A 15,330-nucleotide genomic window follows, 5' to 3' on the forward strand; every position below is an offset into this window, starting at 1 on the left:
AAAATAAATAGCAGGAAGTATTGCTGCACATTCTGAGGAGAAGTGCAGAAAATGTTGATGATGGTGATCATGGTGTTTTTTTCTCATGGAGTTTGCGGGGAGTGCAGCCGGACTGGTTGGACAGGTGGGAGGTCAGTGCCCCTGCACATGCAGCCCGACACCATCAATACCATCGTTTTGCTTTTGAAACGAGATCAAGTCACGATTTGGCCAAAGGAAAAGAGACGGAGCACGGCATACTGCGAGGGCAAAGAAAAGTAATTCTTTGTATTTTGGCAGGTAGAAGCATGCGAGACAAAAAAGCAAAAGCGAAGAAGATAAGCACTATCCTTCAAAAATTAAAAACTTGCTGGAATTTGATAGTGTCGACACACACGGTCCCACCCAGCCTTTGAAGCTAATCGCCGGGGCCTGGCCCGCTCCCGCTGCCGGTGCCCCGCCGCCCCTGGCCGCGCAGCCTCCGCCTGAGGCGCCCGGGCTCCTGCGGGAGAAGCTGCCGTTTCTCTTACTGAGGGCGCACCCCCTGTGACAACCGCTGAGGAACGCGAAATGGCGGGCGACGGGCCCGCGCTGCCGGCCGCCGCCGCGCCGGGGGGCTGCCTGGGGGAGCGGCGCGGAGCGGGGCTGCGGGTGCTGCCGCGCACCCCGAGCCGCTGGTCAGAGCGGGGCTGCGGGTGCTGCCGCCCGGTGACGGCCCGGCCCGGGACACGGCGGGGTGAGGCTGCGCAGCGCAGGGTGCAGCAGCCCGGCGAGCTGACGCGGGGTGCGGTGTGACACGGCGGAGCAGCATGCCACGGGGCTCCGCATCGCGCCGCGCTGACAGCTGCTGAGCGCCGGGCAGGGCCGGCCGGAGGAGGCGGCGGACGCGGGCCCGGCGGCATGCTGAGGTAACCCCCGCCCCGCCGCGCCGCGCCGCGGGCTGGGGGGCCGCCGGGCGCCGCGGGCACAGCGCCCTGCGCCAGGAGCCGGGCCGCTTCCCCTCCCCTGCCCCGCCGGGCCTCCCCTCAGCGCGGGCGGCCATCATGGCCGCGGGGGGGAGGGGGGCTGCCAATCATGCCACCAACGAACCCCGTCCAGACCCCCCCGCCAGGCCACGTGGGGCAGGGCCTTCGGCCAGCTGCGGCCGCGGCCGACCCGGCCAATCGCAGGCCAAACGGGCAGGCGACGACCAATCGCAGGCCTCCTCCCGCCGTACACCCCGCCTCCCTCCCGCCTCCCTCCCGGGGCGGCCGTTCGGGCCGCCGAGCCGCGCCCGCCGCCCTTTCGCGCCACTGCGGGGGCGGGCGGGCCCTGCCCGTCCCCGCCAGAGGACCAATGGGGAGCGCGCCGGGGCGTGGCCGCGGGGGCGGGAGCCTATAAAGGGCGCGCGCGGGCGGCGGGAAGGGGTAAGATGGCGGAGTAGGCGCCGCCCGGTGTGGCCCGCGCTCACTGTGCCGCGTCCCCGCGCAGGAGGCGGGCGGGTCCCCGCGCGGCAGCCGGGTGCGGTGCGGGCCGCAGCGCGCAGGAGGAGGGCGCCGCCGCCGCCATGCCCAACATTAAGATCTTCAGCGGGAGCTCGCACCAGGACCTGTCCCAGAAGATCGCCGACCGCCTGGGCCTGGAGCTGGGCAAGGTGGTCACGAAGAAGTTCAGCAACCAGGAGACGTGGTGAGGCGGGGCGGGGGCCGCACTGCAGCTCCCGGCGGGCCGCGGGGCGCCGCCGCGCTGAGCCCCGCACAGCCGCCGCGCGGGGGCCGCTGGGGTTTGTAGTGCGGGGCCGGGCGGGCCTTGCGGCCGGGCCCAGCCGCGGGGCAGCGGCGGCCGGGCGGGACGGGGCAGCCCTGGCCGCTGCCGGCGGGGCCGGAGACCCCCCGGCGCGTCCCGCCTTTGCGCTGCGCGGAGCCGGGTCTCCTGGGGCCTCCCGCGGGGAAGGGGCCGCCGTGCAGCGCCGCCGCAGAGCAGCTGCCGCCCGGCGCCCCTTACCGTGGGGCAGCGCCGCGATCCTGCCGCTGGGTCGGGGCTCGCCGGGCGAGGGGGAACGGGACGAGCCGGGGCGACCGGGGCTGCGGTGCTCCTTGGAGAGCTCCCGGCTGGTCGAGCCATGTGCGGGCCGGTGGCGCGGCCCCGGCGGAGCCTCTAGCGGCCTGTGCCGAGAAGGGCCGGTGTGCGGGGCGGGCTGCGCCGCAGCGGGCCGCGCTCCCACGGGCGGTTTCCAGCCTGGGGCCGCAGTGCTCCCGCGGGGCAGGGGCAGTGCCCCCTCCCCGGCTGGCAGAACTCGGGGCCCACCGCCTCAGAAGCTGGCAGGGAGCTGCTGGAATTCCCCCCCACCCGGCTTTCCCCCGCGTTGTGGAGCCCCTTCCATCCTTATAGCCGAGCCAGCGGTGGCTGGCAGCTTGGCAGTGGCCGGCTCAGGGTGTTAGCTGGGGCCTTCAAACAGCCCCGGAGAGCAGCAGAGCCTGAAAGGCATCGATAAAACTACTCAGGAAAGGTAGGAGGGTGGCAGTGCCTTGCAGCCCATGTTGCAGTCATCCATCCAGTCTGTGTCCTGCCCAGGTGCTGAAGCCTCAGATGCGTCTCGTTTCCATCTCTCTGCTTCATGACTCTGGCTGTCTTCCTATGTGAAGAAGCAGCTAAATGTAAAGAGAAGCTAAAAATTATTCAGAGCTCTTAAGCTTGGTTTAGAGAAGCATATTAAGCATATACACACCACACAGTATAATACAAAGAACCTTGAATGAGTGCTCCGACCCACTCCTTCCTTCTGGATACAGGAGGCTTCTCCTGGAGAATCCAGGATATACATGTGATGTAAAATATTTCTATTGCATGGCTGTTGATTTTTAGCTGTGAACTCCAGGGGTAATACAAAGAGTTGTAGAGGAGAGGTGTAAAAGGAGTCTGTCCGATTCACAGCCATCGCACTGTTCTCATTGCCCTTTATTAACTGCACTTACCTGTCCAGTTGGCTAGTCAGCAGGTGGTGTGACTTTAAGACCTAATAAACATCTAGTTACAAAATAAACCCAAGAGAAGATGCTTCCCAGAAAAAGATTGTTTTAACAGAATAGTTAATTGGTACTTCTGTACAATAAATGTCTTGAATCAGCTTAGTATTAGACTGTTAGTAAGTACAGGTAGAGATGGCACTTGTGTACCTACTAGTTAATCTAGATGCTAACTTAGCCAAAAGTTCTCATGCTGCTTGAAATTCTTCATGAGGGGTTGGTGTATGTTCTAAGCCAGTGTGCAGTGAAGGTGACAGCAGTTTGCTGATGGATATTGAGCAGTAAGACTACAAATGCCTGGCAACAATCAACAACACTGAAGAACAGAGGGTGAAGATCAGAGGATGATATATTGGAAATCTACCCTAAATTGCCTATTTATAGGTACCCTACCTATAAACGAAGTCGTTAAGAGCTGGTTAGGCAATTGTCTGCTTGTTCCTAGTTTGGTGTGGTAGCCATCTGCAGACTGGGTGAGCATCTCCAGTGCAGGAAGAAAGAAACAGTGGAAAACACTTGTCCTCAGTAGACTGACTCCTGGTGACTTCCAAATCTGTGGCAGGCTTTTCTAAACTGAAATGCTGGAAGTACTTGGTAGTTAATCTGTTCCTACAAAAGGCCTTAAGCAGCATTGCCCTGTCTGAAACCTCAAGCCAAAGACTACTGCTTTCTTTCCAGCTCTGCCTCTGGTGCAGGTGTCTTGATACACGTGCTGAAGCTGGTCCTGTTTGCCATCAGCAAACTGCCTTTGGCTTGTATTCAGTCCCTTCATCAGCAAGGATTAGCGTGCATTACATCCAGGAGGAAATGAACCCCAAGAGCCTTTCCAAAGTGAAATGCTGGAGGGCTTCTCTGTTCAAGCCTGTGAATAGCTGTTATGACTCTAAATCTAATAATCGGTTACAGCATAGCTTCTGGTAGAGGTTTGGCTTGGCTTTATCTGCTATTATCCTTGCTTCCTTTGTACGCTGCTGCTTTTAGCTGAGGTAGTTTACTTCTGATTCAGGGGGAGCAAGGCCTGTTCTAGGGTGTCTGCATGCTCAGCTTGTGTTGAAATTGGGAGTACAGGCTGAGTGCTCCTAGCCTTACTGACTGAACCTTTAAATTTGAGCAGTGAGTGATGTAAAATGGGTACTAAGCAAATAAGCAACAGCGTTGCTGCTCAGCATCCCTGTTTATATCACATTGTCACCCACAGACCCTTGGGAATGCAATCCCTTGGTTACCTTAGAGGCATATGTAATGGCTGTGTTTTGATTTGTATTTGGATACAACTCTCCTCATCTGTTCTCAGTGTGGAAATAGGTGAGAGTGTACGCGGGGAGGATGTCTACATTGTGCAGAGTGGCTGTGGTGAAATCAATGACAATCTGATGGAGCTCCTTATCATGATAAATGCCTGTAAGATTGCCTCAGCCAGCAGAGTCACAGCTGTCATACCCTGCTTCCCGTATGCTCGGCAGGACAAAAAGGACAAGGTAAGGGATGTGGTAAAGGTTTCTGCTGGGAAAAATGAATGCAAATCATGTAAGTCCTGACTGCTGAATGGAAATTAGGTGAAGTTGAATATGTAGAGGAGGAGATAAAACTTATTTTAATTTCTTTAAACCTCAGGGAATTGGACTGCAAATGTCTTTTCATAAGGTAGTAGTTCTTGAAAATACACCAAGCTGTAATCTCCAGCTGATGAAAAGATGCAATGTTAATGAGTACTCCTTTTAGTAACTGCTTGTGAATCATTCCCTAGAAGTGGAAGACTGACATCTTGATGGAGTTAAACTTGTCTTAAATACTGGGTTGTTATTTTCCTCTACTAGAGTCGAGCCCCAATATCTGCCAAGCTGGTTGCAAACATGCTGTCTGTGGCAGGTGCAGATCATATAATCACCATGGACCTGCATGCATCTCAGATTCAGGTAGGAGCTGAAATGGGGAAGTACTTACCTGCTCCAAGCTGAGCCTCTTCACTGCCTTGCAGGCTTTCCAGTGGTCTGCTTTCTTATAGACATGGCAGAAATCGGGACTTGGGAACATGGGACTAGAAGGGACTTGCAGAATCAGAAGAGGATGGGGAGATGGGTAACAGGTTCATCTGTAAATGAAATTATAGATCTTCTTGATCAGACTGAGCATGTTGAATCATGTGTAAATGAATATTGGGCTAGTAAATGATCCGTGCAACTCTGTTGCCACACAGTGACACTGTGTATTCTTTATTGGTCCTTTGAGGAATTTGAGATTAAGAATGGCTTTATCAAGTGTCCTTGAATATTGAGTAGAGGTTTCTGATATTTACTGAATTCTCAGGGAGAAGCGAGCAGTGCTAGCTCTGCCTCCAGGTGTACTGGCACCAGCTGCTTGTGAGGGTTCAGCTGACAAGATGGGCCATCCCACTTGTATCCATTCAGTGCCACCCTTCCACATAGGGCACTTTGGTTCTCTCCCAAGCTGCTAGTGAACTGAAAGTTATTCATGGGTTTTGCTGGCTTACTGAATAGAATAGTCTCACAGAGCAATTGAAATCTTGACCTGAGCTGTGTAAGAACTGACAAGAGCGTGTACCAGGGAGAGGAGGGACAGCAAGCTGTTAAATTATCAGTGTTATTTCTTTTCACCTTGAGCAAGTGCTCTGAGACCAAGAAACCAACTCAGTGCAGCCAAGAGGTGTGGCAGTGGGAAAGATATCTTGTATTGCTGCAAACACTGATTCAGAAGGGTAAGATATCTACAGCCTGGTGCAGTAGGTGGGTTGGCTGTTAATTTTAACAGTTGAAAATGCAGCCATTTACACTTCAGTATAATTTTGCCCAGAAATACTTTGTCTCAGATGGGGGGGGGGGGGGGGGGGGGGGAAGGAATCTATGGGAGCACAGCTGAGAAGACTTTCAGAAAGAGCATGAAGTAAAAGAACAGAGCCCAAAGGGCTGTGTCTCTTCCTTAGGAAGTCTGAAGTTGTGACGTGTGCCACAGGGTTGACCTTTCACCAGCACCAATGGTGACACTCAGTTGAATAATTGGGTTTGTGTCTGTAAGCTTCCAGCATCTGGCTGGTTTTAGCCTGGTTCTTGTGGTTGCTGGGCTGCTGAGTGCAGGAGGAATGATTGTAGGAAGGACTGTCCCCTATATATACCCTGAAGCATTCCTCTAAAGTCGCTGCCCCCACTCTCTTGCCTGTTACTCCCTGTCCAGGATTAACTTCTGGCTTTTAGTGACCTTTGAGGTTTACCTGGAGGAGTCTGCTGGGTCAGTGTAAAGTTATGGAACTCGCTGCATTAGTTTAAAAGCAAATGTTACTCAAGGCTTTTTCATAGGTTTCCTGTAGATGCAAACAGTTTGGGTAATGAGCTTTAAAGCTTGCTTTTCAGAGCAGCTAGCTGCCTGTTTACAAAATGTGTGGTTGATGCTGGTTTTCTGCACCCTCTTAGGATAGAAGTAGTTCCATGTTGTAAAGGTGTCGGATGTAAAGTGCTATTTATGCTGCTAAACTATTTTTGGCTCTGAAGACTTCTTACATTACTACTCTGTGTATCCTAAAGACTACTGCCCTTGCATTAAGGGAAGTAGAAAGAAAAGCTGAAAGCTGTGGAGAGGCAGTGGCTGCATGCCTGATCATATAGAAGGCTTCTTCCAACTGTTTTTGGAATGTGACCTTCAACTACATCTGTTCCTGTCATCTTCCTTGCAGGGTTTTTTTGATATCCCTGTTGATAACTTGTATGCTGAGCCTGCTGTACTTAAATGGATCAAAGAGAATATTGCAGAGTGGAAGAACTGTACCATTGTTTCACCAGATGCTGGTGGAGCCAAGAGGTAAGCTGTCAGACAGCTAGCTTGAGGTGCTGCTTCTGTATCTACTTGAAGTCCTGAGAGTGCTCATGACCCTATTCTTAAAACATGATTCCTCTGTCAGTCTGCCTTCTGTAAGGGTCTTTGGCATCTAGTGAAGAGTGGGTGGATACCCTTCCTAGGGCATGTCTAGAAGGTTTCTTGAGCTACGTGGAGAGTTCAATAGCTTCTAGAACCACAGCTGCATAGGTAGGAATTGTGCGATTAGTACATCCCTTGGATAAAGCTGGTTTTTGTGGAAGGGTAGTTATGCAGGTTGAAGGAGTGAATCATGTAGCTCATACCCCTATGCCAAGACAAGGTTATTGCTGCTGGCTAATGATATACTTTTATCCAGGCTGTTTTCTTTGCGGTATTAAGCTTAGTCTATTGAGACATTTTCTTGTTATGCTCTTGATTTTAATATCTAGCTGGGACTTAAGCCTGCTGCCATTCTTCCCTGAGAGCAAGGGAGATAAGAGATGGTTCCTTTCCAAAAAGCAGCAGCATATGTTATAGCACATTCCTACTTGAATAGTCTGACAATCTCCAATCTTTGTGCAGACAAACATGCTGGTTTCTGGGCAGTTCAGAATGTTCTCAGGTGCTTATTAGGGGAAATGAAGTTGTTCCTTGATGCTTCTCTATAGCTGCTACAAGTGAACAGCAAAGGGATGCAGCTGTATTCTTTAATCCAGGACTGCAACACCAAAATGTTGGTGTGTGCTGACCTGGTTCACATACTTTATAGTGTTTTAAGCTATCTGTTATAAAAAGCCAAGTGATACTTGCTGTAGGTTGCTGTAGCTCTTCTAGCTCTGTTGTGGCCCATGTATTGGACAAGACCATTTCTATATTCAGCTGCTTCTGTAGCTTGTTGCATAATGCAGTATATGAAGTGCCAAGTCAGCCAGCTATAATCTTACTCCTGAAAATACTCTTCAAAAGCCACTTAAACTGAAATGTGTTGATCTTGGCTGGTGCAGTATTTTATGGAGATACTGCAGAACTAAATACTTCAGTAAACAGTTCATCAATTGTGTAGGATTCCCGAGGTGATGAATCTGATCTACTGAGGCTAGGAGTCTGCTCATGTCAAGTGTAGAATGTTAGGGGCATGTGCATTTTATTCTAGCTCTTAATATGTCAAAACTCTTTACTACTCATCAGTATATATAAAGTTTAGGACCCTCTGGTAAGGCTGCTCTGCAGTCACATTAACTGAAGTAAATGTAAGGTGGTAGACTTGGGTTTCTTGGATGTGTGGTCCTGCCACCATCTCTGTGTCAGCACTTGCATGTATGACAGTTGAATGCTTATATGAGTGGAAGCAGATGCCTGTCGTAGTGCAACTTATGTCCTTCCAGTGTAGTCTTACAAAGGTGACAACCTCCCAAGCATATTCTGATCACTTTAGGTTTGCCAGACTTGCTGGTTATGGTTTGTTTTAAGCTTTAAATGCAAAATAATTTACAGTGGTTAGGATAAAAGACTTAATCTAGTTGCTGTCATCAGGAGAGGCGAGATCAGAGATTGCAGTTTAACTGCTTGAAGGGAAACTGAGGTGGCAGAGTGACTTCTATTAATTGCTTGGGAACAGTAACAGATGTGGTGGCAGTGTGTCTTACTGCAGTGGCAGTTTGTGCTTAATGGTTTTAAGAGATTCAATTGAAGCTGTTGTGTGGAAATAAGTGTTGTTTGGAAACTGTTCTCCCTTCAGGGTGACCTCCATCGCAGATCGATTGAACGTAGACTTTGCCCTCATTCACAAGGAGCGCAAGAAGGCCAATGAAGTGGATCGCATGGTGTTGGTGGGTGATGTGAAAGACAGAGTAGCCATTCTGGTAGATGATATGGCAGACACATGTGGTACCATCTGTCATGCTGCAGACAAGTGAGTAGGACTGACCATTTCCTAAATCAGAAACCTATTGTTAATGAAAACTGTGCAATGAGTTAATCAGATTATTTGCACATCAAATTTCAAAGTAACAGTTTCTGGTATTAACTCTAATGTCGTACAAAATAAGTAAAAACCCTAAAGTTCTCACAGAAGGAATAGCTAGAAGACCATAGTGTCTTTTATTTGAAAAATACTTGTGCTGGAAGTGACTTCCACTAGACCATCACTTACTATGCTGGGTAGAACTAAGTGCTGTCTGGTCCATCAACTGAAGGTCATACATCTGAATTTCTTTTAAAAGAAAGGTATCCAAGCTTGAAAAGCTTACAAGACTTCTACAGTACAAATGCCAGCATATGCAACACTGTATTAAATATCTGTTACCTTGTGTTGCCAAAAATCACAAAAGGTGATTGGTATGATCTAGTACAAATGTCCCATGGCTAAGAACAAATTTTTTAATGTTTACTTTGACTGTTGGGGATTTTATGGTACTTGTTAAACTGTTTTGTTCCCCCAAATCAATAGTGGGCTGGAGGGGGGAAATCAAAGGTAGCCAGTGCCCTAAGCATATGATATTGTCTCCTTTGCTTACCATGTGCCCTGTACTAATGTCAGTTTAATACTTGCTAGGAATTTCTTACCCTTCTCCTTTTTCCACCCTTGTAGGCTTGTGTCAGCTGGAGCCACCAAAGTTTATGCCATCTTAACTCATGGGATCTTTTCTGGGCCAGCAATTTCTCGGATCAACAATGCCTGTTTTGAGGCAGTTGTAGTCACAAACACAATACCCCAGGAGGACAAGATGAAGCAGTGCCCTAAAATCCAGGTGAGCATCTACTTTTTCTTCTGTCGCTGCTGAAGGGTGGCAGCACTTGCCTGTCCCTCTGTTGAGGGGAAAACCCCATAATACTGTCTAGTGCTTGCAGCAGTTTCATTTGTACTAGAATCAGTGGCAGTGTTGACTAGTTCTCTTGTCCCTCTTGCTGTGGGATAACAGACCTGTTAAGCTGATAAAATGCAGCTTCTAATCTAGCTCTTAATGTTAACTTAAGTAATTTTTTTCAGGGCTTGTTTTACCTATATCGGATGACTGATGGGGCTATGATGAAAACAAGCAGTTGTATCTGTATGTTTGGGGGGAGTGATATGCTGATGACATACTGAAGCAGAAGTAGATAAGAACTTCTGAAGTTGATAATGTCAGATTCAGTTGTGTAACCTAGTGCCCAGCACTTTAAGCAGTGTCCCATCCTTTTGTGAAGCAAAGTAGGCCTGGTCCTGGGAAGGTGAATGTTTCATGTCTGGTCATAATAGTGCAGGTGAGCTGGAGAGAGGGTGCAGTCTTGTCCCATGGACACATCTTGCTGGTTTGACTTCAGAACAGTTGACACAGCTCAATGGTACAATGTTCAGATACTTGCTGAAGATAAACAAAAAAGTTCACAATCTGTATGAAAGCTGAAAGCTGGTCTTTTGATGGTCACTCTGTGTCTTGGGCTTTCCATTTAGGAAGAATACTGTGACATTCTGTTTCCCAAGCTGAGACTGACTTTTCCTGGAAGGAAAAAAAAAATTGGCTATACAGCTTGAACTAGGCAGAACTTGATTTCCTGTGTTAATGGACAGCTGGAAGTTGCAGCTTGACCTGAGCATTCAGGCATAATAGGTCCATCAAAAGTTTCAGTTACTGCTGTAGTATACACACAGCTAAGGACATCCTAAATACTAGCGTCACAGCACAGATGTGTAGGAAACAGGTATTTGGAGAAGCTCTGGAAAGTGAATGGCACTGCTAAGACTCAGCTAGTATTGTTCTAAGTGTAACAGGTTCCCCAGTACTAGGGTATTGTTGAAAAAGCTCAACTGATCGAACTCTGGTAAATTTTAAGCTGCTTTTGGAAGTAAGTTATAGGCCCATTGCAGCCTGCTATCATGTTGCAAGTTTTTTAAACACTGTTTTCTGGATGATGTTCCTACAACTGAGCACATCTATAAGATGTCTGATGCTTCAACTTCTTTCAGAGCTCCATGTTACTGTTCATGTAGGCAAAATGCTAAACTGGTGATCAGTTTGTAAAAAGTTGTAGCCGAAGACAGCAGTGGAGTTGTTCAGGCTCTCACTTAACACTTTACTCCTTTACACTAACATCTGATGTTCAGTGTTGAGAAATACAGAGCTGAAGAATTTGTTGTAAGTCTCATGCTCTGTCTGCTCTGCAGCTCTTAAGTGTGTTTTCTTTCTTATGAGGTAAACTATCTGGAAAAAAGAATGTTAAATATGATTTCACTTGGTTTCCTTAATGCACCATGAACTCCATGCTTCTTACTGAGACTGCATATATCATAATGCTTTAGCTGCTGGGGTTTAGAGTTTGAGAGACCTGATTTTTCCCACCCACCCCCCTCCTGTTGACTGGATTACCCTGCCAGGCAGAGCCAGCACAATAACTGAGAGCTGAGCTGCAGCATGTAGCTTCATCTGTAGACGGCTGGTGGTGATAGTAAAGCCCTTTGACTCAAGGGAAGTGATCTGATCTTGATTTAGACTCCCCTAACTTCTCTGCAACCTACACAAAGTGATTAAGATAGTTCTAGGGTAAACAGACTGAGCTTAGGGAGTTCAGTGAAGAAAGGTGACAGGCTGTCATCCTGACAAAGGTCAACAGTGAAATAATTCTTGTAGAACTGTATGTAGAATATCTTCAGAACTTCATGTAATGAATTCTACACAGGACTGGGATTTAATTTGTCTGCATGTGGCATATTATAAATCTGGGTGATGAGTTTACTCTTAAGTTCTTCCTGACTTACCAGCTTTTCTTCCAGGCGTGATGTTCTCAGTGAGCTGATCCATTTCTCTTCCTCTCCAGGTGATTGACATCTCAATGATCCTTGCGGAGGCCATCAGGAGGACTCATAATGGGGAATCTGTCTCCTACCTATTCAGCCATGTCCCTTTATAACAACAGATGTCAGCTGCTGCTTGTGTGGCTTTTTTTAAAACCAAAAGTTGTTCAGCTTGTTGTAAAGTTCAGTAGAAGACCCTGCTTGTTCCAGTGCAGTTCTCCACAGCTCCTCCTGCTTAAGTCAGGCTTACTGGCTCTGATCCCAGCACTGGGAGGCTGGAGGGGGGAAGCTCATCTCTGTAACACTCCAACTCCACCAGCAACCCTGTGCATTGAGGCTCATCAGTAGCACTGACTCAATTCTTTAGATCTGTGGAGAGCGGGACTGACACATGGCTAATTGCCACAATTATTTTGAGATGGGGGAAGGGGGAGGGTTTGTCTGTGGGCAGGGTTAGATGATCTAGCATGTGCACTCTAAATTGTTTGGGAAGTAGAGGTCCCTAGGGCATGCTGATATGGATCTACAGCAAGAGCCTGAGAGACTGCTGGCTGTCTTACCACTCTATACCTGACAGAAGCCCTTGAAAAGCCACGGGGAAGGCTTGTATCTTGGCCAAGCTTTGACCCTAGGTGAAGCCCTGGGGAGACACCTGGGAGGTGGGTCTTCTGCAGCTTCCTCCCATGAAAGGAGATCAGTGTAGCTTGCAAACTTGACTTCATCTTAATTATTGATGAAATTAAATACCCTTTAGTGTGCTACACAGCAAAGTGAAGGTGAGAGCATAGTCTGTGCAGTACTGCCTTGCTGTGTAGCTTGGTGGTGAAGGTGCATCCTGGACAAGCATTCTTCTCCCTCTTATGCAGAGGACTTATGGTGGTAGTGTGCTTCGGTTTCTAGTGTAGGCTAAAACCAGTTCCTCAGTTTCACAGCTTACTGTTAGCCTTGCTGGTGACTAGAGGACTGCTGTCATACTATAGCTGCACCTTGACTTGCTGTGCAAATCCTTGATCTGTTTTTTTTACCAGTACACTAGTAGACTGAGCCTCTTTATCCCATAGTAGCTTGGTTGTTGCATCTAGCAAGTGCCTGCTCAAATGCTGGGGTGATCTAATACACAACAGCTTTGTGTCCAGCTGTCCTAGCCTCTCATTGCCTGCAGTTCTGTTGTCCTGTAAGTTCCTGATGCATTCTGGTTGTGTGTCCTGGTCACTGTCTGCCTTGCCTTAAAAGTGTTGCTCCTTGCAAAAGATCGTAAGCCAAGGAGCACAGGAGGTTGCAGGACTACAGAACCTGAAGAAGCCCTTGGAGTGGGTCTGATGCTGCTAACGAGTGCTTACAGCAATGGGTTGAAGAGGCTGGTGATACATAGTACTGGGAAAACTGTAGATCTAACACCAACCTGACAGGCAAAGCGCCTGAAGGAAAAATACCAAAACTAGAGCTGGCTGAGGCTCTTCAATCTAATAATTATCATCTGAAACTTGAATACTTGGTAACTACCAGACAATCGTAAGGTAAACTGTTAAGGCTCTCCTGGACTCTTGATGGGGTTATAGACAAAGCTGTTTTATGTTCTGGTTTTTATAAGCACTCTTTTTTTTTTTGAGCTGGAGGATGGGGGGAAAAGGGGAAAAGAACTTGAAATTACTTGCTAGAGTAACCAGCATGGCTTCGAGAGGCTAGGGGCTGGGGTATAAATGGAACTGAAAGACTTGGTTAAGATCTAGGGAAGTACTACTTTAGTTGTGCCTTTCACTGAAGACTTCTCTCCCTTCCTAGAACTTCTGTCCGGTGGCAATGTTAACACTTCTATTACATTGTAGGGTTTTTCTTTTTGTATAAGAATTGGTGTTTGTCTGGAAAGTGTATGTGTCTTGCTTCTTTGCTTTGCATCCTGCACTGAGCTCTACAGAGTGTCTGATTCCTGCCTCCTGTATCAGAGCCCCTGCTGCTGCACTGCCAATGCCCTGAGAGCCAAGAGCCAGGACATCGGAGCAGCGGTGTGAGGATTTTCAGCAGCATTTGTGTTTAAACTTAAGACCTGATGAAGGAATTAAACTTTTATTTAAAAAAACATGGCCTCTGCCTATAAATGCATCGCTTTACAAAGGTGATGTGCATTTTCTGAGTTCAGTCACTTGCGAGGTAGATCATGGAGTAAGGATTTGGAAGGTCATCTGGTTTAACCCTCTTGCAGTGGGGTAACTGAGGCTCAGCTTGGCTGTGCTCACATTGCTTGGAAGAGAAAGCTTGGGACAAAGCTACTTCTGGTGGGTAGTGGCTTTTGTCTGTATCTGATTTCCTAGACTTAATTGTTATTAGAGGTGGTAGTACAGCTTTTCTTGTACTGATCAATGATGCATCTGAGTAGATCTGTTCACATAATGTTCGGGTAGGAGAACTTGAATAGTTTAGCAAGTATCTTGCACAAGTCTAATGATCAGAGGCAACAGGATTGTCCTGAGAAGCTCTTGTTCTAACTAAACAATGATCCTTTCTCATTGCGTGTTGTACATTGGGAAAGCAGACACTGAGTAAGAAGGGTGAGGTAGCAGGCCTAGAGAAAGGTCTTTGGCCTTACAGTAGACATCCAGATTGAACATAGTTTCAGGAAACACAAGTGTGGCCTCAGGTAGACTCTTGCTGAGGATCGCTATTGTCATTCCTCTGTTAAAATGAGCTTCAGCACTAGTCAATGAATAGGGGAACTGTGTATTTTTCCCCCTCAAACAGCAGGGGAGGTGATATGGGTCTTGTCAGGGTGATGTGGCAGACTTCACCTTCCTTGGAGGAGAAACAGAACATGAGCTTTACAGCCAAAAATGTGTACAATGGTGACCATTGCTGTTGGTGCATATATACGGTTTTCTTACTTTAATAAAAACTTGGGGGTTGGAATGAGGAAGGGTACAGACTCAAAATGCTGTATGACAGCACTGTAGATCATGAAGTGATGGGTGATACATAGGGTATGAGAGCTGTCCCAAAGATGTAAATATCGTCTGCTCTGGAAGCCTCCTTCAGATCAGAAGGGCTGGGTACTTTACTTTTGATTTAGGGAAGGAACTTTGGTAATTACTGAGCCTCTTCACAGGCAGGTTGTGACCAGAAGTGAAAGCTGTGCTATTAGAGCAAGCATGGCTGCCTCTAACAGCTTGTAGTAGAATTAAAGCACTCTTCTGTGTCCAGGCAGTCATGGATGTAGTACCGGGCAGCTGTGGGAAGGGTGTTCCTTCACTGCAGTGTGGGCTGGGAGGAAGGTAGCCCCTGAGGTGTGAATGGCAGTGACAAGTTCTTCTAAAGTTTGGGAGTGATGCAGAGATGCTCATCCCTTAGCCCAGGCAAGTTTAGCTCCAGCATCAGCTGTGCTGTGAAGTGCTTGGGCTATCTGGAGCCACCTGTTCTAGCGGAGATGATTCTCCAGCCTGTCCTGGGCAGCTGGTGGGGTGAGTATGGAGCATGCAGGATGCTCTGGAGGAGAGTTGTGTGGTGTCTTCTCAGGCTTTCTTTACAGCTGCTGGAGAAATTCCAGAGAAAACAAGTTAATCCACAACTGGAGATTGGTGGCATGTGTGCAGATGCTGATATTGGTGCCAGTAGCTGGTTTGTGTTTGCTGCCTGCTGTAAAAGCAGTAGAAGGGCACTAGTCAGTCAAAAGCCCTGCATCTTAACCTAGCTGACTTGCCGGGGTAGCTGAAGCTGATGTGCAGGGTGGGGATGCCTTTAAGCCACTGGAAGTGGGTCTTGCCATTTGTGCCCTGCAAG

At 48.3% G+C, this 15,330-nt stretch overlaps 1 protein-coding gene across 1 annotated transcript; it reads left to right on the top strand.

The window, feature by feature from the left end:
• Positions 1-1,371: 1,371 nt before the first annotated feature.
• On the top strand, positions 1,372-13,428 carry PRPS1 (phosphoribosyl pyrophosphate synthetase 1). Its single transcript, XM_040614307.1, has 7 exons — positions 1,372-1,647; positions 4,279-4,462; positions 4,802-4,900; positions 6,670-6,794; positions 8,530-8,703; positions 9,382-9,541; positions 11,586-13,428. Exons 1-7 carry the CDS (start codon positions 1,526-1,528, stop codon positions 11,676-11,678), a joined length of 957 nt encoding a protein of 318 aa, XP_040470241.1. The 5' UTR covers positions 1,372-1,525; the 3' UTR covers positions 11,679-13,428.
• The last annotated feature ends 1,902 nt before the right edge of the window (positions 13,429-15,330 follow it).

This window comes from Falco naumanni, chromosome 14 (genome assembly GCF_017639655.2).
Source record: "Falco naumanni isolate bFalNau1 chromosome 14, bFalNau1.pat, whole genome shotgun sequence".
NCBI lineage: Eukaryota > Metazoa > Chordata > Aves > Falconiformes > Falconidae > Falco > Falco naumanni.

Excerpts from the sequence above, each read along its gene's own strand:
- PRPS1 (XM_040614307.1), top strand. The coding sequence starts at position 1,526 with ATGCCCAACATTAAGATCTTCAGCGGGAGCTCGCACCAGGACCTGTCC. Across the intron at positions 1,648-4,278 it reads TTCAGCAACCAGGAGACGTG|TGTGGAAATAGGTGAGAGTG; the intron begins GTGAGGCGGGGC and ends ATCTGTTCTCAG. Across the intron at positions 9,542-11,585 it reads AGCAGTGCCCTAAAATCCAG|GTGATTGACATCTCAATGAT; the intron begins GTGAGCATCTAC and ends CTTCCTCTCCAG.